This window comes from Nicotiana tabacum, chromosome 3 (assembly GCF_000715075.1).
Source record: "Nicotiana tabacum cultivar K326 chromosome 3, ASM71507v2, whole genome shotgun sequence".
Lineage (NCBI taxonomy): Eukaryota > Viridiplantae > Streptophyta > Magnoliopsida > Solanales > Solanaceae > Nicotiana > Nicotiana tabacum.
Window position 1 is genome coordinate 208,028,922 of NC_134082.1, and position 25,999 is coordinate 208,054,920.

General features: G+C 36.6%; 2 protein-coding genes and 1 pseudogene across 2 annotated transcripts; 1 reads left to right on the forward strand and 2 right to left on the reverse strand.

Moving 5' to 3' along the window:
* Positions 1–2,472: 2,472 nt before the first annotated feature.
* LOC142178888 (AAA-ATPase At3g28540-like) lies at positions 2,473–3,609 on the reverse strand (annotated as a pseudogene).
* Positions 3,610–10,702: 7,093 nt separating this feature from the next.
* Positions 10,703–11,077, reverse strand: LOC142178893 (uncharacterized). Its single transcript, XM_075248685.1, has one exon. It carries the CDS (start codon positions 11,075–11,077, stop codon positions 10,703–10,705), a length of 375 nt encoding a protein of 124 aa, XP_075104786.1.
* Positions 11,078–23,005: 11,928 nt separating this feature from the next.
* On the forward strand, positions 23,006–25,859 carry LOC107826372 (uncharacterized). The gene is made up of 5 exons (XM_075248692.1): positions 23,006–23,276; positions 23,523–23,727; positions 23,877–24,427; positions 24,602–25,212; positions 25,416–25,859. The coding sequence occupies exons 1-5, from the start codon at positions 23,006–23,008 to the stop codon at positions 25,857–25,859; spliced, it is 2,082 nt and encodes a 693-aa protein (XP_075104793.1).
* Positions 25,860–25,999: the final 140 nt, after the last annotated feature.

Below are 25,999 nucleotides of genomic sequence, written 5' to 3' on the forward strand. Positions count from 1 at the left end.
TATCATTATCAGTCAAAGGATTTCACTTTCAACAAAAATGACAGGGAGAAAGAGGTTTGTATTTTTTTTTTTTTTTTTTGAAAAAGAGCTCTTTTTAGTACGAAATTTGAATTCTTCTAAAAAGTACTTTCAACTATAAAAGATTTTATTGTACATTATGTGTAGTCAAACAATTAAGAAATTGTTATTCAAATCACAAAAAGAGAAATAATTAATTAGATGAATTAAGCCTTATACACCGAAAGAATAGTATTTTTCCAGCATTATATTTCTCAATAGTGCTGAAAATGATAAGAGGATGATTAAAAAGGACCTGCAATGGACCCAAGATCTATAGTTGCAAGGATCAATAAAGACACCTATTGTGGAACCTAGAGTATAAAATAATAAAGTAAGAAATGTAGAAACAAACACATTGCCTCCGATATATACACAAGCAAAAGGAAGAGTTGCAGCAGCCAAATGAAGGAGAAATTAAAACCATAGTCCTGACCTTACTGAACCAGAAAATGAAGCCATTACAAAATCGTATTGAGTAGATGGTTGATGTATCATACTCAGACTTTTATCTTTCCTAGCATGTATGAATTATATATGCAACAGAAATTGTGGGCATCGTGTCGAAAGACAGAGGCACTTAGGTTCCATTTTTGGCATTTTACCAATTGAATGCTAAGTGCCATCTCTCCAGCGACAAGATCCCCTCAATCTCTTCTTTTTTTCCTGCTTCAATGACTAATGAAATATGATGAGAAGTACACAAACCCTCCATTTCCAGCTAATTTATAGCCAAATTTAAGTACATTTCCAAATTGTTAAGTCAATTAGTCAACCCACGAGCTTGAATGAGTATGCATCTGAGAGTCGAATAGTCTTTGGTCTATTGCATGTGTCACGTGGACACATTTGAATACTTCTTTCAATTTCACATTTTCTTAGACCAAAAGACTTTGGCTTCCTGGTCATCCTTCCATTTCATCTTAATTTCTTCCTCTTTTTTCTTCTTCCCTATGACTCGTATGGGGGAAGTCCAAAATATTGTTAGACATAATTAACCAAAACATTATATTTTCTTAAAAGAAGTATCTTTGCCAAAACATAAATAATTAGTACTTGGTTTATTTTCGACTGTTGAATTGACTAAGTCCAGCTGTTAGTCGTTTATGATAACATCGAAATTTAAAAATAGCCAAATATACAAGTGATCATCGAAAAATAGCCACAATTTTAAAAATAATCAAAATTTAGCAACTTTTTATGTAAAGATAAATTTGAACGAAAACACTGTTCAAAATCCGGAAAATATTCCAGCATAATATACTGGAACTCCAGTATATTATTATACTGGAGTTCCAATATATTATTATACTGGAGTTCCAATATAATATACCAGTCCATCATAATATACTGGAAGTTCATACACAAGTGCTCCAATCTCTAGTATATTATGCTGGAACTTTCCGCATGTTGGAGTTCCAACATAATATGCTGGAAGTTCATACAAAGGTGACCAATCTCCAGTATATTGTGCTGGAACTTTCCGTGTTGCAGCAAAATAGTGGCTATTTTTCAATGACTTTATAAATGCTGATTATTTTTCAATGACCAGTCCGAAAACTGGCTAGCCCGTGCTATTTTTACTAATTCGCTGCATTTAAACAAATGGGTTGAGAGCCAAACATGAAGGCCCAATCTTTCAGAACATTCATTTAAGAGGTATTATCACTTTTAGCCCACGCCAAAAACTATTTATATTTGGTAGCCGAAAAAGTGTATAAAACTCGTATAATTTTGTATATAACATACAAAATGTATATATATACAAAAAATATATAAATTTTATACATTTTTTTCAGCTATTATTTTTACAACGGCTATACATAGTCATTTTCCCTTCATTTAATGCCCACTGGCTCTGCATTAGTACATGACCCAACTTAAAGTTTTCTTCAGTTACCTATTTATATTAATTAATAAAGGGCAACGACCACTTTTAAGTGACAGGCCGAAACTAATTATATTTAGTACCATAAAAGTATATAAAATTTATATATTTTTTTGTTTATAACATACATAAATGTGTGTATATATATACTATATTTTTTCGACGATTATTTAAGAATGACTATACAGTGTCATTTTCCCTATATAAAAATGAGTAATATTAAAGTAAAATGCATGATACATGGAAAAAGAGAGAGGTTGGCTATTATTTTGATAACGGCTGTATAATGTCATTTTTCCTATATTAAAACAAGTATAACATTAAAATAGAATGCACGATACATGGAAAAAAAATGTATGTGCAATATTTAGTTCTAGTTAATATAAACACTAACAGTATACATGGAAAAATAATACACCCCGCAGCCGCAGAGAAAAAAGGGAAAATGGCCAAAAATGTCATCAGACTATTTGATTTTGTACAAATATGCCCTCCGTTTATTTATTGAGCCAAAAAAGTCACCATCGTTATCTTTCAGGCTCACTTATGCCCTTACGACTCAATAGATGGACGGATGACATATTTGTACCATATCGAATAGTTTGAGGGTAGTTTTGGTCATTTTCCGAGAAGAAAAAAAGGAAAGTAGGACTAGTTGAAGTTATTAGACGTGAAGAATTATTCAAAAACCTTCTGAGACGGCCATATGGTTTGACCAATTTTGTGGGGAACTTTTTGTTTTTCTGGGAATTCAAACTGGATGTTTTCTTGGATTTCTTCAAAACATGGATTAAGTTCTCCAAGCAAATCTCAGACATTCCTGAGGAGTTTTTGGGCACCAAGTTCTCTGCAACATTGCATGGACTCATGTTTATTTCCTCTAGTAAACCTTGAATTTGTTGGAAGAGAGGGTGTGTTTTAATATCTAAGTAATTCTTAGCCAACACTTTGAATGCTTCATATCTACAGTATGACATCAGTGTGCATGTCCATCCGTCCTCGGCGTATGAGAGATGGATCAAGTTTGTCCTTAATTATGATTGGTTGTAAATAAGATTAGCCTCTCTTGAACACAAGCTGACCATATTCCATCAATGAAATTCAACAGTCTTGGAAGTGTAAGTTTGCCAGTTTCCTTATTTTCACTTTCTTTTTCTGTAGCCAAGTCCGAGTCTTCTTTCTAATCTTTGGTAGCTGTTCCTCATTTTTCTTCTTTTTCTTCTTTCTCTTGCCAGTGAGATCAATAGAGCAATCAATGTCTTCAATTACAATAATAGACTTGCTTGTTGTTTCCATGAGCAACTTCTTAAGCCCCGAGTTGTCCTTAACAAATGTGAGCTCAAGATCATATATCATAATTCAAGAAGTTAGAAGTTAGGGATAGCTGCAATCATTGTTGATTTTCCTATCCCCGGCGGACCATAAAGAAGATAGCTGCGCTTCCAAGCCTTACCAACCTTGGAATAATAGTCCTTCCCTTTGCTTAAAGTAATGAGATCGATAATTGTTTCCTCCTTCTTCTTAGGGTCCACAACTAGAGTATCAAATGTTGCAGGATGCTCAAAATTAATGTCTCTCCACATACCTTTACCATTCCAATACCAATTATCCCCATAGTCGTTGGAGTAGATAGTCCGTTTCTTGTTCTTTTGTCGAATATTCATCAATGGTAATTTGGACATAAAGGTAGAAGAAATTGGTCAATCGGCTCCACAAATATTTGATGCGTTTGCAAAGAGCATAGGGAAAGAGTTGCTGAATTGTGCCCAAAATAAACATCAGTTCAGCAATTAGCGTTTACCCTTAAAAATGAGTAACAATTAAATTTGTACGCGGTTTAAAGGATACATGATTTAATTCAATACGAATGACATAAGAATAAAAAGTTATTAAATCAAAGAGATAAGAACTATCAAACCAATCGTAATTTAACAATCAAGTCTGGTCTCAAGTTAAACACCGAAATTCGGCCTCGATCGAACCCTCGATATGAGCTCGGTTGCGATTAAAGAAGAGAGTAACTGAAGAACACTTCGAATAATAGCTAGAAGATAAAAATGAGCTTTTATTACTTTTATATGCGTGTCAAAAACCTGTTAAAGTGAAAAAATTCTTCCCTTTATATGTAGGAGAATTTCAATCCTAATACAAGTCTAAATAAGGTAAAAATCTTCTTTTTCGGTAAATATCGATCCACATTTAATATCGGGCGGGATTCGCATCATAATATCCGGTTGAGGGCAAATATTATGGCTCCCCCTTGTTGTCAAATCTTGGTATACGCTTCTTCCCAATGAGAAGTGACTGCTGCACTATCTGCTGCACTGCCGTGGGTACAATTGCGGGTAGTCACATTCTGCAGTTGCGTTCCAACTGTATAGTTGACTTGTACTTCTGTTAGAGAACCCTAAGGGACAGGTCCCTATTGTGTTCCTCTATGTAACAGTTGCGGATAGTCACTATCTGATGTTATATTCCATCTGTACAGTTGACTTGTACTTCTGTCGGAGAACCCCAAGGGACCAGGTCCCTATTGTGTTCTTGGTGCGTGGTTGTTCACTCACTTGCTGGAGATCAGACTGAACATTGTTCATTTGTAGAGTACACTAGGTGGGTGAGGTTCTTTATCTGGTTCTTGACAATAAGTTTGTTAGATCATCAAAACATAAGAAGAATAAGGCAAAGATATTGAAAACCTATCAATTTCCCCCTTTTTGATGATGAAAAACTTAGGCAGTGATGGTATTTGTTTAGAGCAGAGATAGCCAGATAAGGTACTAGAAACTACACATGTTCCCCCTGACCCTTTTGCTTTTGATTCCCCCTTAATCAGTTAATGAGATCCCTTTATATTTGCAGCAAGTTCCTCCTGACTCCCTGACCCTCATGACCTTACTTTTCCCCCCTTTTGGCATCATTAAAAAGATACACAAGCAGGCAATTAGCATAAATAAGTCCAACACAAGCAACTCATGCCACACATGTGCATACAACATGACAGAAAAAAAAGCTAGAGGAAGGCAGCATTGTTCATGCAAAAAGAGGAGCTGTTTCATTAATATTAACAATGGACTGAGCAAAACAGGAGTAGTAGTGGTGAAATCCAGCATGCCTATCACAAAAAGACAACAAAAAGAAAACAACAGCCACAAAATATTTAGAGCAAAGAAAAAGAGCTGGCCACTGAGAGGATCCTAGGGGGCACTAGAAGAGGGAGGCTTGGAAGAGGAGACAACAATGGTTTTGAGAACCAGGTCCAATCGGGCATTTGCAGACAGTTGTTCTTCAAGTAGTTTTGCACGAAGCTTATCATTTCCCTTTTTCATATGGGCAACTTATTCATTAATGGAATCGGGTCCTTTAACTGCTTGACTGAGATGAGTTTCTAGTATGGCGTTTTGCGCCCTTAACCTTCTGATCTCTTTAGAAGCTGCGTTTTGAGCATTGATCAGCTGAGAAATTATCGAGATGATTCCACCAACTCTTTCTACACACTCACATTCTTCCAGAGTGGTTTTAGAGAAGGTTTTCTTGCGTGTGCCTACTCTGGGATTACCCAAGGGGACATTGTAATATCTGAACACTTGAGTGAGGAGAAAACCATATGGTAGCCCATGATTCCCACCTTTAAATATTTTCACCTTTTGCATATGATCTATCATGATTGCTGGCAGATTTATTGGGATAAACTCATCAAGTGCCTCTATTAAGATCATATCCGATTTTGTAACAATGGACCATCTCTCAGAACGAGGTAAGAGCACCTTATTGACCAGTTCAAAAAGAAGCTGATACACAGGAAGTAATACCTTCTTACGCACCTGTTCCCCCTGCTGAATAGCTTGCTCTTTCATGATAGCTCTCATAAAGTTGACACCACAGATACCTTTGACTGAGGACATTCCTTCACATGGAATTCTGAGAACCTTTCCCAATGCTGAAGCGTCGAGTACAATGTCTACTCTATTTACTAGCGCACAAATTGATCCCCCTCAACAGTGAAGAGAGATGCGTAGAAAGTTTGCACTGCATCTTCGTACACCAGAGGCATGCTCCCTTGAAATAAGTGCTCCTATTGCTGAAATTCCACTATCTCCAGAATTTATCTCATATCGGCCATTTCTGAAATTGCTGGGTCAAATGTACTACCTCAATTTGTCCGGTAAACTACTCGGGGCTCTATAAGACTTTCTGAGTTCTTAATATCTGCTGCCAAAGACCACTATCACTGGGCATGGTCCTCAGAGCACCAGGTTCTCTAACAGTTTCCCGTTTTTTGTTTGCTAGATCCTTCAACAGACTTTTCTTTGTAGCTTACTAGCCCGATAGTATCATCTTCAGATGTGGCTTGCTCAACTAGACTCTTCTTAGACTTGCTGCTGCCCTTCACGAATGCACCATTTCATTTCTCAATAGTTTCATCGAAAGCTTTATCCACCGACTTTTGAGCTTTTATAGATTGTTTCACTAAGGAACCAGGTTCCTTTGGAGTATTTTTTTCAATCCCACTTATTGGAACATTCTTGTCAGTAACAAGTTCCCCTTGATTCATCAACCTCTTTTTCCTTGTCTTGGCACTCCTCTTACTTTTCTGCAATGTAGACTCAAAACCCTCTTTCTGCTGTGACCTGATAGTGGGTGACTTGGAGGAGGATTCTAAGAGCTTAGGGTGATCAGGAGGTGTAGAAGTGGGTTTGCCTGGAAGAGAATTAGGTTCTTCAGTAGGTCTTTCTGGGAACGTCTCATGAGCCAAAGACTCAAGGAGTACTATGGTTCTTACATCGCTTGGTAATGGAGTTTCTTCCCCCTGATACTTAGACGAAAGATATGCTCCTTCATTCATTAGACTCTCAGCAGTGATAGCTATGATGTTATACGCTGCTTCCTTTTCTGGTAGCTCTGTGAGAATCACTAAGTCCAAAATGGAGGAGTTCAGATACTAATCAGGATCATCCTCAGAAACTTCTGACACTTGAGAGGTGAAACCCCCTGAGTGTTCTTTGATGAGATCACTGGAATGACGAGACATAGAGTTTTTATTACATGAGAGGAAAACAGGGTTTATCAGAAAAGGAAAGCCTATAAGAAAAGAGGAGGAACCGGGTGTGGATACAGTAGTATTGGAAGGAGTGGAATAGTGAATCTCTAGGGATGATTTTAAGGATGATAGGGAAGTGGGAGTGGTGTTGATGGTGGGAGAAGGAAGTGATCGTCCGATTGCCATTATAGGAGTATTTGGAAGACAAGTAGAGTGAGAGAAAGAGATGAGGAGAGGATCACAGCTATACAAAAGAGACGAAGGTTCATGACTTGCTGTGAGGGACAAAGAAAGTTTTATTGAAAAAAAGACTAATGATGAGAAGAAAGAGAAACATGTTCTGAATAGTTCTGAAAACGGTGGTAGGTTTGTGGGAAAATGTTATCGTGCAAAGAGGATGAAGGGATTTGAAGACAAGACATGACATGCAGACTTTGAAGAGTCGGATGATGTGGCAATTGAGTTAATTTTGTTAGCATTTTGAGAAGGCATGCAGAACAAGCACATTACTACTAACCTGTGGTACAAGAACCTGATGCCCGAACATTTGTTTTTGAAAAAATTTTTAGTAGCTCTTCTTTCGCAGTTCATAACTGTGCCTTTAGGTATCTCACACTTCTTTTGGCAGCCTTCAAGTAGGACTCCTTGGGACTTGACATTGAATTCTATTCTGGAATGGAAATACAGAAGGGACAATTTTTTTTTTGAATTTTTGATTCTTGTCTAACACTAGAATGAAGAGGAGTGATCATGTTATCAGGTAGATGGGAGCTTTTGTGTTTCTAGTTTGGGACTGAGGTTTGATTGGTAGAGGAACTTGGTAGGTTAATTGGATTTCCCTGCACTCCTTGTTATGTTACTTGTGGAGTACCTTGCACTGCATCTCCACTCTTTCTTCAGTTTCAATAGTAGTAATTGAAGTACCAAGTTCCTTATGAGAAGTGGAAGAGAATGTTGCATTGTCTTTCACCTGTCTTCTTCATCTTACTCATCATATCAGCCTTCCCATTTGAAACCTCAGATATTTCCCAGGTGCCAGACATGGTTCATTATATTGATCATTAATGTTTCCTCCTTTGTTAGAAGAAGGTGTCTCGTTGAATAGCACATGAACACTTCTTTCCACTAGTATGCTATTTTGTTGTAGACTTTGTGGCTTTTGCTTTGTGGGGAGTATCCCAGAAGGATTCCTTCATCGCCTTTTGCATCAAACTTCCCAAGCTGGTCCTTTCTATTGTTGAAACCATGGCATTTTTATTCAAAAAGACTCTCAAATAAGTTGTCCTTGGTTCTCTTCCATTTGGCAGCTCATAGTGGATTTTGTTTAGGAGGGAGCTGATCATACACTTGTTCACCAAGTAGCAAGCAGAGTTTATTGCTTTTGCCCAGAATTTTCTTGGCGATTCCACTATCGATGAGCATTGTCCATGCCATGTCTTCCAGAGTTTTGTTCTTTCTTTCAGCAACACCATTTTGCTGTGGAGTCCTTGGTGCTGAGAAGTTGTGTGTGATTCTATTTTGTTACAAGCTCATCAAATTTGGCGTTGTCACATTCAGTCCTGTGGTCAGATCTGATGCATACTGCCTTCAATTTTATCTTCACTTGGATCTTCTTGACAAAGTCCCTAAAACACCTCGAAAGTCCTATCCTTTGTTCTAAGAACCCGTGTCTAGGTGAATCTTGAATTTGACAGACCGCGAACCAGGTCCTTCTGAATCAATTTATTCAGAAGTGAGAAGCTTGCTTGCCCAGATCTTCCATGCCAAAGTTTTGCATCATTATCAACTGACTTCAAGCATCTCATATCACCAGCTTGTAAAGATTTAAAGTCAGCAACATAGATGTTCTTGTTTCTTTTGGCCACTAAGACCACTTTCCCAGTTACCAGATTGGTACCTATGCACACTATTGATAAGAACTCTTTATTCCCTTTATCGCAGATTTGAGAGACACTCAGGAGACTGTACTTCAGGCCATCCACACAGTACACATTCTCAATTTGAGTGACAAGGAGATTTTCCAACTTTTCCAGCACTGAGAATGTACCCTTTCCTTTTTCATGGGGTACATTCCCTTCCTGCAGGGCTTTCAGTGAGAAACAATCTATGGTTCTTCCAGTCACGTGCTTTGAGCATCCATTTTCCATGGTTTATTGTAGTCCGCTTTCTCTCACTGTTCCCTGCACATGCACATTATAGGTTAGATTTATGAACCTAAACTAGTTTGGGTCCCTTGTTATGATAAAATAGATGGATAAGGGCTTTTCTACTCCATGCAGGTGATGACCGACACCTAGTCCCTTGATAGTAGTCACTTTTTCAGTAAACACTTTGGTTTTCTGAACAGATTGAACCCTGGCCTGGCAATTTTCTTTGAAGTGCCCATTGTTCCCACAGTGGGTACACAACCAGCTATTAGGAATAGTGACGTACTTGCTGTGAGGGTTGTAAGGAATTTTCTTCCTTTGAAACCCGATTCCCTACCTGTTTTCACTATTATTTAAATACATGACAATGATAGCATCTGAGGACCAGGTCCACTTCAGAGATTTCTCAAGCTTAATTTTTACTTTCTCCAATTCAGCTTGAAGTTGCCGATTTTTCTCAAGTTCACCACATAGACTAGTTTTCACATTATTTAATTCATGTTCAAGCTTGATGTGTGTCTCACTAGCTACTTCATTCCATTTCCCAAGACTCACAGTCCTATGTTCTCTATTGAGTCCCTCAATGGTTTCCTCTAGGTCAGTGATTATCACCAAAAAATCATCCCTCTCTTGCTTAGTGGCTGAAAGTTTTTCTTCTAGAGTGTGTTTCTCATTACTGAGACCTTATATTGTTTCCTTCAAGTCAAAGACCACTACCATCAGATCATCTTTTTTTTTTCTACACTAGTTATTTTTTCATTTAGAGATTCTTTTTCTTTTTCAAGATTAACTATGGTCTCATTTAGGTCCACTACACAGACCACCAAATCATCTCTCGATTGTTCAGCTTCTCCTAGTTCTATGGTCAGGATCTCCTTATCATTATCAAGGCTATAATAAGCATCAATTAGAACATTTGCTAATGACCTTAAATTCTTAGAAGAGTAGGATTTTAGATTTCTCTGAAAATCCCTGAAATTTACCTCATCATCTTCATCTTCTTCATCCTCATCAGACTGAGCCATTAGCGCGAACAGTGAGTCATACTTCATTGCTTCAGTTTCCACTGCCATCATGGAACTATTTTCTGTATCTGGTTCCCTTTCTGATTCACTGGAGGAGTCTCCCCAAGCAGCAAGAGCCCGCTTCACAATATTGTCAGCTGCACTTTTTTGATTGAATCGTTTGTCTGGAACCAGGTTCCTTTTTACTGCTTTGTTAGGATTTTGTTTGTGTTGCTCCTGTTTCATGAGTGGGTAGTCTTTGATGAAATGCCTTGTCTTTCCACACCTATGACAAAGATCATTGTTCCTTGCCTTACTTGAACTGCCCCTCTTTGGTATACCACCATTTCTACGAACCATCTTTTGAAATCTTTTAGTAAGATAGGCCATATCACTATTTTTATCACTTGAGTCACTGCTTTCAGCCTTGAGTACCGGGTTCTTTTCCTTCTTCGGCTCTCTCTTTTCACTATTTTTCTTTCTTTTCATCTCGTATGTCTTCAAATTACCAATCAATTCGTCCATGGTTAGAGTTTGTAGATCTTTAGCTTCAGTGATGGCATTAACCTTACTTTCCCAAGAACCAGGTAGAACACTTAGGATTTTCCTTAAGCTTGTTTCTGGGAATAATATCTCCAAGTGAATAAAGCTCATTTATGATGGAGGTGAATCTGGTATGCATATCCTGTATAGACTCATCATCCTTCATCCTAAAGAGCTCATACTCTGTGGTGAGTATATCGATCTTGGACTGTTTAACCTGAGTAGTCCCTTCATGTGCGGTTTGCAATACTTCCCATATTTCTTTAGCAGTATCACAAGCTGAGACTCTGTTGTACTCATCGGGTCCTATGCCACACACCAAGATTTTCTTGGCGCCATAGTTCTTTTCGACGGCTTTTCTGTCAATGTCGTTGTACTCTTTTCTGTCTTTCGGCACCATTGGTCCAGTTTCTTCAAGTTTTTTTTATAGGAAAATATGGACCATCACAGATGATGTCCCATAGTTCTGAATCTTCAGCCATTATAAAATTATGCATGCGAGTCTTCCACCAACCGTAGTATTGACCATTGAATCAAGGAGGTTTGTAGGTTGATTGTCCTTCCTCAAAGTTGGGTAGAGCAGCCATTGAGATCCTTTCTAGGTATTAGCCTTTTAGAAAGAACCTGCTCTGATACCAATTGTTAGTTTATATGAGTCCACCAAATAGTAGAGTACCTGGTCCTCTATAAGGTTATGCTGAGAATGCTAGTAAAACTGAAAATAAATGAGACACAAGATTTTTACGTGAAAAAATCCCACATAAGGGGACAAAAACCACGACCTACCCTTGTAGGCTTTCAACTTCACTAACTTGTAATCTTACTATTACAAGCCACTTTGTAATACCTCTACTACAAAGGATTCAACTTAACTAACATGTGATACTCTTATCACAAGACACTTTGTGACTCTCTAGTTACAAAGGCTTTAAACTTATGACTAAACTTAGTCACAACATAAACTTAGAAGTTTACGGATTTTGGATTTCCTAAAACAAGGCTTCTAAGAAAGCAAGATAGGAGTTACAATGAAGAACAAATAACAAGATTACAACTCAACTATAGATATACATAGACTCATTGTGAAACTGATCCTATAGTGGAGTTGTCTTCTTGTTCTTGACACACCAGTGACTTTAATGCTTGAGAGAATATCACTGAATGCTCAAGTGAAGTGTTGTGCCTTGCACCAGGTTGTTATACTACAAAAGACATCACAATGGTGATGCCAAATCTTGACGCACGCTTCTTCCTAATGAGAAGTGACTGTTGCACTGTCTGTTGCACTATCGCGTGTACAGTTGCGGACATTCACGTTCTGCAGTAACATTCCAGCTATATAGTTGACTTGTACTTCTGTCAGAAAACCCTAAGGGACCAGGTCCCTGTTGTGTTCCTCTTTGTAACAGTTGCAGATAGTCACTATCTGCTGTTATGTTCCATTTGTACAGTTGACTTGTACTTCTGTCGGAGAACCCCAAGGGACCAGGTCCCTGTTGTGTTGTTGTTCACTAACTTGCTGGAGATTAGACTGAACATTGTTCATTTGAAGAGTACACCAGGTGGGTGAGGTTTTTTATCTAGTTCTTGACAATAAGTTTGTTAGATCATCAAAACATAAGAAACATAAGGCAAAGACATTGAAAACTCATCAAAAGTGGAAAATATTATTATTTAATATGTGAAGTTCATCTTTTACTAGTTAAAATTGAAGGAAATTTATGATTTCAAGAATATAAAAATGAGAATTTAATTAACTATTTAGTGTTGGCTTGTCTGAGAGTGGTGTCCGGCGCCATCACGACCTTTAACAAATTTTGGGTCGTGACAGTTTCAATTATGATTATATGTACAAATTATCTCATCATAATTGTACTTATAAGTCTTATATTTCTATATTTTTTCTAAAATTTATATTTTTTTTTGTTCCTTGCTTATTTTAGTTGTATTATCCGTTAGTTAGCATTATTAAATTATGACATAAAATTTTTAGTAACTTACTACAGTAATATAATAAAATAAATATAGTTTTCTATTACTCATAAAATTTAAGTTGACTTTATCTTGCATGACTATTTCTCAGATTTCTCTCATTTATTTTTAATATATTGAGTTTTAATTTTATTTTAAATTTTCGTTATTTACTTTTATGTGTGTAATTAATTTTATAACTATATTTATTTAATACATATAAAAATAGGGTCATGACTGTGTACTGAAACAGGTTATAAGAAGAAACCTTGTATGATTTATTTTTATTTTGTAAAAATCTATTACAAGAAAAATAGTTACGAGAAAGTTATAGATGTATTTCAAACACATGTAATGTATTATTCAAACAACTTGTCAAAGTTCATGAATAAAAACTTGTCAAAGTTATTTCAAACAAAACATGTGTGTTCCTATTTCTTTTCATCGTATTATAACACCATTATGAAGTTGAGACGTCTTCTTCATTAAGTGTCGATAAATATAAAAGGGTCTTCTTTTATAAACCTCATTTTAATAAGTTATGAGAATAATCATAAAGCATTTTCAGAGGATAAAAATGCTAAACTATTCTTTAAGTCCTAAAGAAATGAAAAAGGCAAGAATAGAACATATAAAAGTACTGGAAAAACTTCTCAATATAATTAAAAAGACTAAGTAGAAATTTAGTCAACAAAATGTTTATACAAGTACCCCATCATGATAACTGAGGACTTTTTCCAAAAATCCCTTAAAAACTAACCAAGGGATAAACCACCATTCAAAAAAAGAAAAATATAAAGACAAGTTCAGAAACATAAACTGGTCATTGAGGTGCTGTAATATCAGAAGTTGTGATATTAGCTTCGTTTTCAGGAACAACCATAGGCATGGTATCAACTTCTGAAGAAGCAACATGTGCGGTGTCAGCTTGACTTGAAGTGATAGGATCAGCGAGGGCAGCAAAAGTCACAGAAGCTTCAGCTTCTGTTGACTGAGTCATGAAAGTTTCACCCTCGGGAACTTGAGCTGCAACGTTTTCAACTTCTAGAGCTTCAGTCGTAGCTTCTTCATTTGCAGGTTTTTCAGCCACGGGAGTCTCAATCACCGGAGAAGTAAAGTCAAGTGGTTGTTGAGTCTTTTCAATAGCGTCTAAAACTTTTGCCAATTCTGATTCCAAATCAAAGTTTTCTTGACTGGCCTCAGTTAAAGCATCACGACGAGAGTTCAGAAAAGCCCAACTCACTTCCAAGTCTAACTTATCTTCGAGAGTTTCATAATCTTTCTCCCACACAGCAAGCTCCTTCTTTAGCTCTTCGTTTTCAGCTAAGGTTGAATCAACAGAAACACGAAGGGAGGCATGAGAACTCTCTAAAGCACGTACTTTATTAGAAGAGGTTCTTAAATCAGCTTGAGCTTGAGTCAAGCTTTGTACCAATTCTCCTGCATATTCTTTTTTTTTTGCTCAGAAGTGCCCTAAGTTCTCTGATCTCTTCACTTAACATTGACAACTGTTCTGAAAAGGAACACTCAAGGCGCTCCTTATCCTTCTCAAATTGGCTTGAAGAAGCCTTGACAACTGCTAATTCAGAGGTCAGTGCTCGCTTCTGCTGCTCCAGGTGATCTCTACTCTCTTGCAATTCTTCTATAGTTCCTTGAGCATTTTCAAGCTGCTCCTTCCAATTAGCTGCTTCTAGCTGGGCTCCCTTAGCTATTCTCTCAGCCTCGAGGATAGATTTTTCAGACTCACGGGCCTTCTTTTCTAGAAGGGAAATTCTTCCCATCAATTCTGTGCCAATAAGGTTAGCCTACAATGGTAAAATGAAAGTAAGAATCTAGAAGTAAAAAAAACTTGTAAGTAAATAAAGGAAAAATACCTTTAAAGTAGAATGAACTATGTCATTCATCAAAGTTAAGCAACTGTGGCTGTTCATTTTCTTCTTTTCAATATCTCCAATTAAAGGCTCGAGCCAGACATCTGCTCTACTAGATTTCCTTAGGAGACTGTTATTAGCAGGAACTTCGAGTGTCACGCTCCTCATAGCCAAACTTCTGCTAGTGGAGCCCTCCTCTGTATGTTGAACAGAGGAAGGGGTAGCTATGGAAGGATGAGCGAAAGAAGAAGTAAAAATAACAGGAGTCGAAGCTGGGGCAGTAGAAACAGGTAAGGGAGCAGGAGCAGATAAAGTGGGCAAAGAGGCATTTGTAGCTAAAGGAGGAATAGAAGGAACGGGAACAGAGGAAGAAAGAGGAGGTTCATCCAAAACCGGACCTATCTCACCACTTTCGAAACCACTAATGAAAGACGTTGAATGGATTCATTAGTGCCTTGGGGGACGGTCTCGTCATCAAAAACAAGGTGAACAGGTTCGTTAAGAGAAGCACGGGCAGGAGAAACTTCGGCCTCATCTTCATAAATGATGTGTCTCCTAGCTCTTGGCCTAGCCACCAAAGAACTGTCTTCATCTTCATCTTCCTCGGAATTTTCTTCAACATTTTTTCTCTTTGACAGCGTAGCCTGAGTTCTTTCCAAATAGAGGGGAGTTCCAGAAGAGGCTCGAAGGGCGATAGCCACTTCAGCTGTCATTCCTCGAATAGCAAATCCTGACAAAAAGAAGGGTAAAAAGTTAACAAAAAAACAAAAGAGGAGAAAAAATTTAACATACGAAAAAGCATAAGAGATGCATACCGTGAGTTTTCACTTTCCAACCATGTAGATTGGAAATGGACTTCAAGGTTCGTGCCTCCATAGGCACGGCTTTCAAAATTGCATCTACCCAACCACGGAAATTAGGAACGGGTTCCACGTCTCCCATGGTTGCTACAAAAAAGCAAAAAAGAATGAAATTAGAGAAGGAGTTAAAATTCTTAAAAATAGGTACGGTAAGGAAGAAAGACCTACGTGCAAGGTTTCATTTTTTAGGAAAGGGAATATTTGTTTCACCCACCAAACCAACTGTGTGTACCGCAACATAACGGGTGTACCAGCCACGATCTTTATCATCTTCAGGGCTTACCAAGACCCTTTTACTTCTTGTAGTTAAGGTAAAAACACCATTGCAGAATAGCTTGGGGTGGTAAAGATGAATAAGAAGGGGAAAGGTAAAGTCAACATCAGCTTTGACAGATAAATATCTTAAACAAGCCACTGCTCTCCATACGAGGGGGCCAATTTTTCCCAAACAAATTTTAAAAAATGACAAAAATCAAGTATAACTGAGTCGATAGCAGGAATAAATCCCAAAGTGAAGGGATAAGTATAAACAAAAGAAAATCCAATCCTATAAGAAGATATTCTCTGGTTTGGATTAGGGATTACTATACGAAGATCACTTCTCTAACGGCAATCTTTTCGAATAATGGAAATCAAAGGTTCAGTAATTAGAGAGGGATAGGTGTCAGCTCTATCTAAATTAGTAACTTGTTCACGAAGAGATTCTCTATCATGCTCAAAAGATAGGTCATTTGGAACTATTTCCTCAACTAAAGGTTCTTGAAGAGGCTCAGAAGGTTCTTTGCCTTTAGAAGAGGATTTTCGACTGAAAGTACCTCTGGTAACAAGGCCAGAACTAGAAGAAGGTGTAATGGAACCAGAACTACTACCACAAACAGACCCTAGGCTACGAAGTCTGTCTCCTCTACCCCTTCTATGTCTAACAGAGGCATTGGGAAAATTGTCAAGAATTGAAACTTTTCTAGGGTTAGGGTTTGAAGATGACATGGTAGAAAGAGGTGAACTAAGGAAGAACTGAATAGAAGTAAAGAGTAAAGTACTTGATAAAGGTTTATGAAGAAGAAGACAAGGGAAAAAGGGTTAAATTTGTATATAATAGCAACCGTCAAAGGCCAAGAAGTGTAATGATGGAAAACCTATAATAAAGGCAACTATCACTTCGTGAATAGTGGAGTTGAAGAAGCCTTGAAAAAAGGCTGAAAAATTGCAGAGCTAATAGGAAAGTGACACGTGTGCAGTGCATTAAATAGAAAAGACAACTGAAGCGTCAGTATTGTCATAGCATTGATTATGGCAAAAATTCTCTTTTTAATGAAGAACCACTTCCCAAATATTTAATTGATAAATAAATGGAAAGTGGGGGGACTATCTGTATTGGAAAAAAACTGGATTTACATATTGAAGATGACGTGTCATGATACGTGGACTGGTCAAATGGTCAAAGTACGGTAATCAGTCAAGAGGCACGGGCAACAACAGATACGGGGAGAAGAAACTTAAGAAGGCACGAGTCGCTACTCAAATGGCACGAGTCTCGTACCTATTCGAATCATTTAAAGCCCGAAGATCAGAAGGAATTGAAGAAATGAACCTGACAACGCAAAAGAGGCCAAATTCAACATTAAATGCTAAATACGCTAGAGAATAAGTATTTAATAAGAATGACTGAGTAACATTTCTTTTAATGTCATTTATTGCTCATAATTGCCTCATTAAGACAAAGGCATTACACACTCTCCTATAATCAACTATAAAAGGAGAAGGTCTCAGCATCTGTAGGACACGAAATACTATTGAGATCACTGAAATACAAAATTATTTACTGTTTTACTATTGCTCTCAAAAATCTTTTATTATTTTTGTCTCTTGATTATCAGTAACCCGAATTTCTCTTTATTTCTAGCTTTGACCAAAGACTCAGATTTTTGGTTAAACACTATATATATAAATATATAGAAATTAGGGAATAGAGTTTACATCAGAAACTATGTTCGAGTGGACATTTCCTACTTGGCTATTACCAAGCTTAGATATGTCGCTTAATTAGGACATTTTGATTTCCAATTGATTCAAGATTAGTGCAAACATCCTTACTAAAATATTTAACTAGGTAAGCAGTTCCTTCATGATCTGACGACAGTGTAGTAGTTACAAAAAACGGAGGATAGTACATAATCTTAAGATCCCTGCCATTAATATCCTGAAGAGCACTTTTAGCCAGCTTGTGAGCCTGCTTATTGTTGGCTTCCCTGAAACTGTGGTGGATTGTTTGAACCTTCACCTGGATCATTAATAACCTACAATCATGAATAATATCGTTAAAAATTGTGTATTCCTGGTCTATACAATTAATGACATTAGTTGAGTCAGTTTCCACTTCAATGGAAGAATATCCTTGTTCATGAGCAATATGCAGGCCTTCTTTTAGAGCCATCAACTCAGCATGCAGAGGAGATAATCCAGTGTTTGATCCTTGAAAGCCGAGTATCCAATGACCCAAGATATCCTTAAAGAGATCATTGTAGCTGCAAAGGGATGTGTTTTCCTTAAAAGAGCCATCGATATTGAGTTTGACACAGTCGCGTGACGGCTTAAGCCATGTAATAGTGATAGGGATCTTTTGCTGAGGAATGGATTCCTTCTCTGTCAGAAGCTTGAATTCCTCAACTTGTTTGTAGACATTTTTTAAATAAACCTTGTAAGTAGTGTTGTTATACAAGTTATTATTTCTTTTAATCCAAATGTTCCCGATAGCAAACAGGAAGAAGTCATTCAGCCTAATGATACTATTTCTTAGATTTTTATTATGGTCACGAATATTAGTGATCAAGTTGGTATTATTATCCCAAGGTACATGTATCCAGGCCTAAGAGTAACCAAAATTCCTTAACAGCTTTGCACTTAAGGAAGATATGATTAATGGTCTCGCTGTGAAGTTTACAAAACGTGCAGATAGGGTCATTGTTCATGCCAATGTGATTTAAGTAGCTTCTAGTAGGTAGTCTCTCATGGTAGCATTTCCAGACTAAGTATTTTAATTTGTTAGGACAATTCAGATCTCAAATCCAACTAAAGTCTTTGTCTGTGGGGAGAGTGGCTAGTGATTAGTTTGTAACAAGATTTGCTAGTAAGTTGTCACGACCCATTTCCATAATAGGTTGTGAGAGCGCCCAGCACCGCTGCCAGGCAAGCCACTGCGGAACATTTCTAACATCTTATGTTGATTTTATCAGGATTTAAGTGAAATAACCATTCCAATTTGGATTTAAGACTAAAAGAGATAGATATTGTAAGTAATATAATATTACAAATCCAAAAGAATAAGTCTACTGATGCGTGTGTGTGCCAAGACCTGGTGTCACAAGTACGAGCATCTAGTAGAATATACAAAAGAATAATACACTCTCCTACTGTCTGAATCAGGATAGACAGAAAAATAAAAGTACAAAGAAAGACTTCTTCGGTTGCGGATCGACATGAAGGAGAAGCAGCTCACCGTAGAAGTCCCAAATGTGCTCACTGATGCGCACCAGAATGATATCCAGATCCACCTGCCTCAGATCATGTACATTTAAGTACAGAAGTGTAGAATGAGTATATAAATAATATGTACCCAGTAAATATCCCGTCTAATCTCGAAGAAGTAGAGGCGAGAGGTCGACTCGATACTTACTAAGGTCAAGTAAAAATGAGAAGAATTTATAATAAGCAAGAATAACTCAAGTCATAAGAATAACAAGTATGAAATAGAAATTCTTCCTTTAACCTTTCATAAAGAGTGTTCGTTCATATATATTAAAACAATTATGAAGTTTAACCCACAAGTAGAAATCTAAATAACTCATGCGCAGATAATCACCGAGGAAAGTACGGCCCGATCCAACATAAAAATAAATGTGCACTGCCGAGGGTCGAACGGCTCGAACCATAGATGCATCTATTAACCCGCTCGCGAATCATCCATGCGACGCGGTCAAACATAAATGAGAACATCACAGGCAGACAATAACATATATCTGAGGAGCAATGTATAACATAGGAAAGCCTAAATTCTCCCTTTAAAGATGAAATTGTATAGAAATTACCTTACTAGTAGCATTTACCTTAATCAAATAATTCATACAAGTCCCAAATTTAACATCAAGTTGCAAGAACAACACATAAAACATGCTTTTGGGCCCTACACTACCCGGACTTAGCATATAAGTCGCTACGCATGGACTCTCGTCACCTAGTACGTACGTAGCCCCCGCATATAAGGAAATTTATTCAATTATTATACCTATGGGGACAATTCACTCTTACAAGGTTAGAAAGGAGACTCACCTCGCTCCAAAGTGCACTTCCAATTTCCAAGAATGAGCCCAAGTCCTTAATTCGAAGTCGAACAATCCCAAACTATTTAAACGAAGTAAGAACTAATTAATATAACCTCACAAGATCGAATTCTAGCTATTTAAGAAATTCCCCAACCATTAACACAAGTTTCCTAAATTTCGATCCCGGGCCCACGTGCCCGGATTCCGAGATTTTTCGAAGGAAGTTGTTCACAAGGATACACAATTCTGATTTGATCGCTTAGATATGTGTCACAACTAACTCACGAAATTTTCCTAGTGAAAACTGGGGCAGAAGATTTCGTTCGTTTGTTTGTTTTGGTATCTTAAGCATGTTGACGTCGAGGCACAGAGGTTCGAGATGGCCTACGGAATGAGTCTCAATCCAGAATAAAGAAAAGAAGAAAAGAACAAAAAGAAATGAGCTCAAATGTTGAAGCGAACAAAGGCGAATTGCTCAAAATCTGATTGAAGTCACAAACTCCGCCAATCATGTTTTGACTCAATGCTGCAGAAAGAAACGACACCTACAACTTGCGAGCATCAAGATTCAGATCGGAGTCCGCAATAAGATCTAGCCAAGATTCAAGATCAAGCTTCAAGAGATTTATAGATAGGAATCTTGTAACTCGTAGTTGATAGGCTTAGCTAGCTTAGCTTTTTATTTTCCATTTTGGTGTAATAAGGAGCTCAGCAAGCAGAAACAGCAATGAAATCACAGCTTTCTCGGTAGGCAAGATTCCTATTAGTGTGCAACACACACTAAACGAAACAACAAATAAGGCATGCTGGACGTAATAGAAAATAGAACACATAGACCCTATATGCATGTTTTCTAACCTTCCATGCAAGTATTAGAATACCATAACCCCCTTTTTATTAATTTTTGTCATCATTCGTTATTACAAGTTATTACAGTCTGAGTGGAATAATACAAATCAAATATGAACAACTACAGAAGAAGAGAATTATAGGCCCAATGATAGGTCTAGTACAAATAACCAGTGTTTCTCTAAGCCTTCGACAGCTCCAGTAAACTCAAGTTCCAGCTCATAAGATCAGCCTAGTAAGTCTAAATCCAACAATCAAGCCCAAAATCACATAGAACCAGACACCAAGACCAAACGAATGACTCACCCATGATCACATAAGCAACAAACTATATGTTGAACTAACTAAACAGAGCAGGAAGTGCACATACTTATTTCTTAGGATTGTAAAGCTAATTACCACCAAGATGCATATGCATGCTGGCAGGACACACATATGCAGGTTCATGTTTACATTTTCTAGGTTTAGGGGACATGATTGATCATCATAGGATAGCAGACTATTTCCAAAGAAGTTTCAAATACTAACATGGTCAAAAGCAACTTAAGACAATTTCAAGCAGGGGATCTAATTATGAAAGCTGAAGGATCAACAGAGAACGACCTTAATAGATTAGTTTAGCATAAAGAATGACAATATTAATTCAAAAAAAGTGAAAGAGTATAGTATGTGCAACATTAGCAGAGTTGAGGAGGCATATCACTTAGGTCAACATGGTAAGAATACATGCTTAGTTTTATGAACAACAAGATTATTGTAAAGCATGAATTAACCTAAAAAGGCTCAAAATCAAGAATTTAAGGCATGAAGGTCTAATAAAGTCATACTCAGAGAATACAAAGTAAACAAACAAGTAGAAAAGGTTTATAACAGTCGATAAGAATCCTAATCACAAAACTTTCTAAGTCCAAAGACATCATAGTAGGAAGATATATCAATCTTAAGGTTAAAGGATAGACATACTTCAGAACTTAAGCCAGTCAATTTATGCATAATGCTAAAAACCAAGCATATTGGGGTTTAACTAGAAGCCAAGGAAACACTGAAGAATGCAGAATTAACCAAATACAAAATTAGCAACATGTTTGGCTAAAATATTGAGATAATAATGGGCACATAAGGCTCGTGTAAGTAGGAGAACAGTAGAACATACATGAGGATTCATTAGAAAGAAATTCTCTCAAGCAAATTCTGGGCAGGAGATAACCTCCTTAAGAATGCAAGAATCCAAGGTAAGGCATGAGAAAACGATTTTGAAGAGCAACTAGTAATTAGAATAGCGGAGTAGGCTGAAAGTAATCAGAAATTATTCAAAATTGCGCACATATAATAGGCATGCATCGAAGCTCAAAATTCAAGTAGGTTCAGATACTAGAAAAATATAGTGGTATAGGATAAGGCTAAGACAAACATGAATACGAACAGAGGCAAGCAATATCATATTGGTTCACAAAGGCCTGAATGACATGGATACAAGCAAAAGAGAATAAAATCGTTGTGAGCACGTGATTTTTGCCATACATGAAATACTCCTACAAAATCTAAGAAAATAGATTTTTTCTTATTTATTTGCCATTTTTAGGAATTTTTCTTAGATTTTTCTTAATTGTTTACATTTTGTGCATGTTTAAGTTTTATTTAAATTATAAAAAATACAAAAAAATATCATGCATTGCATTTAGGATTTATTTTTATATTTTTAGGATTAATTAATTAATTATTCGCTTTATTAAAAATGAAAATCAGAAAAATGGCCAATTTGAACATTTTTTCCTTTGTTTTTAAGTTATTGATTTTTCTCTTTTAATTTAGGATTAAATAGCTTTTATAATTAGTTAATTAGCTTGATTTTACATTTTTTTTGATAATGTAGGATTCTTTTTAATTTTAGGATATAATTAAAAAAAAAGAAGAAAGAGAAAAGAAAGGAATAAAAGAAATTAATTGAAGACAAGAGTTTTCATTTGGTTTTGGGCCACTTTAACACCCCAATTTCTTCCCATTAAATATTAGGGATTTTTACCTATCTATACCATATATCAAATCTTATTACCAAAAATGTTTATAATTTGTTATTTACCCGTGTAGTCCACACTTTTACTACAAATTATATACCAATCCAAAAATAGGTAGATTTTGCCATTAAAAAAGCCCTAAAATGAAGGCACCAGATCTGATATGATTCTGTCAACGATTTTATTCGAATTTTGAAACTGAAGGAGATCTCTCTTCCTGATGAAGGCACCAGATCTGATGAAGGAACCAGTTGCGTAATTCTCTCCTTCCTCAACAGAAAGAGATCTCTCTTCTCTCACGGGACTACAATTCTCAAAAATCGCAAGCTACTGAAGCTCAATACAAATTGTAGAATACAAAATTGCTCTTCGTCGATATCAGTACTCAAATTATCGAAACTATATCTGTTCTTCGTCTTTTTTCCTATCAACTACACGAAATCATGTCAAAAATCCCAATAATGCTGAAATCGAATGGTAATTGGGATAACTATGGCAGATTTAGAAATTTTGAAGTTGATGTCATTGTGGTAGATGATAATACAAGTTACGGAATTCTCAGTTCTACAATTGCAGAACAATTATCGATTGATACATCGGATAAAATTATAGAAATCAAATACATTGTGAACGAGAATTGTCCTCCAATGGAGATTAGGAATGATATGGGGGTTCGTGTGTACATGGAAACCAAAAAGGAGAATAAAAACTTAGGTTCGTATCCTTTATGTATAAGCGTAAGAGATTTCAATATGGAATTGGCAATCAACATGAAAGCACCAGTGCAAGTATGTTTGATTTGACATTGCAGAGAGTTATGGTGTTACTATGTTATCTACAATATTACTACAATTACCTACAATTAAACTACAAAGCTCACATAGTACTGAAAAGGATAAAGCAATGTTGCTTTCAAAATTATCTACATAGAAACTACATTTATGAATTTATTGTTTGCAGGTTCGTCTGGATCCCTAAACTTACTTGAATTTCCATCCTCACCAGCTATAGAGGAATATCAAAGTGAAATAATAACTGAATCTACGCAAACATATATTGAAGAAGGACAAGTTTATCAGGACAAGCAAACAGTAGCTGCTGCAATGAAGAATTATTCAGTGATGCACAAGTTCCAGTTCAGAGTAAAAAGATCTAGTCATAGAAGGTATATAGTTATTTGTGGATAATATATCAACAAAATCAGTGTATGGTTGAAGATAGGTGGGTTTTATAAAATTGTAGATAAATTGTAGTCAGTTTGTAGTTAATTGTAGTTTTTCATAAATTTGTGTAAATACTGTATTTCTTTTGTAGCTACTGGCTTATATGTGTTGCTGAAAGCTGTAAATGGCATTTCAAGGCAATGTCAATTAATGATTCGGCAATGTTCAAGATAAGAAGTTTCAGCCGTCAACACACATGCTGCCTAATGGACGAAACATTCATACAACGCAAACGTACTGCAGCAGTACTTGGTAGCATGGTCGTTCCAAAGTATTGTGATCCTAAGACTGTTTACACACCAAAGGACATACAAACTGACATGTTATCCGAACATGGACTGAACCTAAGCTACATGCAAGCATGGAGAGCAAAGGAAAAAGCTTTACAGTTTTTGAGAGGGAATCCGTGTGACTCCTACAACAAATTACCCAAATATTTTTATATTCTTGAGAAGAATTATCCTTGTTCTGTTGTTAAATTGAAGAAGGCAGCAGATGATTGCTTCTTATACGCATTTGTTGCTCTTTGTACATCAATAAATGGTTGGCAACATTGTAGGCCGGTAGTAGTGGTTGATGGGACATTCTTAAAGTCAGCCTACAGGGGGATTATGCTGACAACAAGCACCATGGATGCAGCAGGTAAATAATGGAATAATTTTGTACTTATTTTGTAGACAGTCTTTAAAATGCAGTTAAATTGTAGTTATGTTGTAGTTATTTTGTAGTTATATAAAAGAATGTAGTTAACTTGTCTATATTCTCAATATATATTGTAGTTGTTATTTAATCATATTTTATGTCTTAAAAATGTAGGTACTATTTTTCCCTTGGCATATGCTGTGGTTGATTCTGAAAACGACGCGTCTTGGAAGTGGTTCTTTGAGCAATTCAAGGAGGCATATGGTGAAACACCTTCAATGTGTGTTATTTCAGATAGGCATGAGAGTATACTGAAGGTAACATCAGTTGTCTATCCGGGCATGACACACTACTCTTGCATGTGGCATATATGGACAAATATAAGGTCAAAATTCAAGAAGGGACATCTACAATTACATGAATTGTACTTTGCTACAGCACGGTCATACACTCTGGATGAATTTAATGAAAGGATGTTGAAGATTGAAGAGGTAGACCTGCGTGTAAAGTCTTACCTATATGATATTGGCTATCATAGATGGTCAAGAGTACATGCAACGGTGAATAGAACTTTTACTATGACGTCAAACATTGCCGAGTCGTTGAATGCTGTAACAAAAGATGCAAGAGAGCTGCCAATATTTGATATATTTGAGTATATGAGGACTCTTCTTGAACGTTGGACAAAAGAAAAGTTATCGAAGGCAAAGGGTACTTTCACATACCTTGGTCACAAATACAACAAAGAATTGGAAGACAACAGTACATTATCTCAGAAACTAAGGGTAAGATATTTTTTTTGGTGCAGGAGAATCAAAAAAGTACTAGCTGCAGTGTTTCCAGATTGTAGTTAAACTGTAGTCAAATTGTCGGTAATAATAGTTTGTAGATGAGTTGTACTATATTTGTTGCTGATTTGTAGGTAAATTGTTGATAATCCATTTTAATGATTGATGTATTATTATTTCTGTTTGGTATTCAATTGTAGGTGAGGGCTTCAACAGATCATATACATACTGTGTTAGATGGTGTGAAGCGGTACATTGTGTGTCTAGAAAACAAGAAATGTAGCTGTGGACAATTCCAACTTGATGAACTTCCATGTGTTCATGCTTTGGCAGCATTAAGGCATAGGAATGAAACATACGAAAACTATTGCTCTCCGTATTACACAAGGAAGAGCCTTCTGCTTACCTATGAAATGCCAGTAAATCCTCTTCCTGATGAAGGCAAATGGGATGTGCCACAACATATTTTGGATGAGGTAGTAAAGCCACCGGCGGGAGATAAAAGGCAACCAGGGAGACCTCACAAGGAAAGATATAAAACATTTGATGAAATAAAGTCAAAGAAATACAAGGTGTCATGTGGCAATTGTGGAGGTGAAGGGCATAACAAAAGAACTTGCAAGAATGCGCCGAAAAAGAAATGAATATCATGTAGTTAGAATAGTTATTCAAAATAAATGTTAGTGAGCTCAAATTATCGGATTTTCTTGTGTAATTGTTTAAGTTTTTGAAGATGAATAAGAAGTATAAATATCAATTTGTGTATATGCACTATTTATGTTTT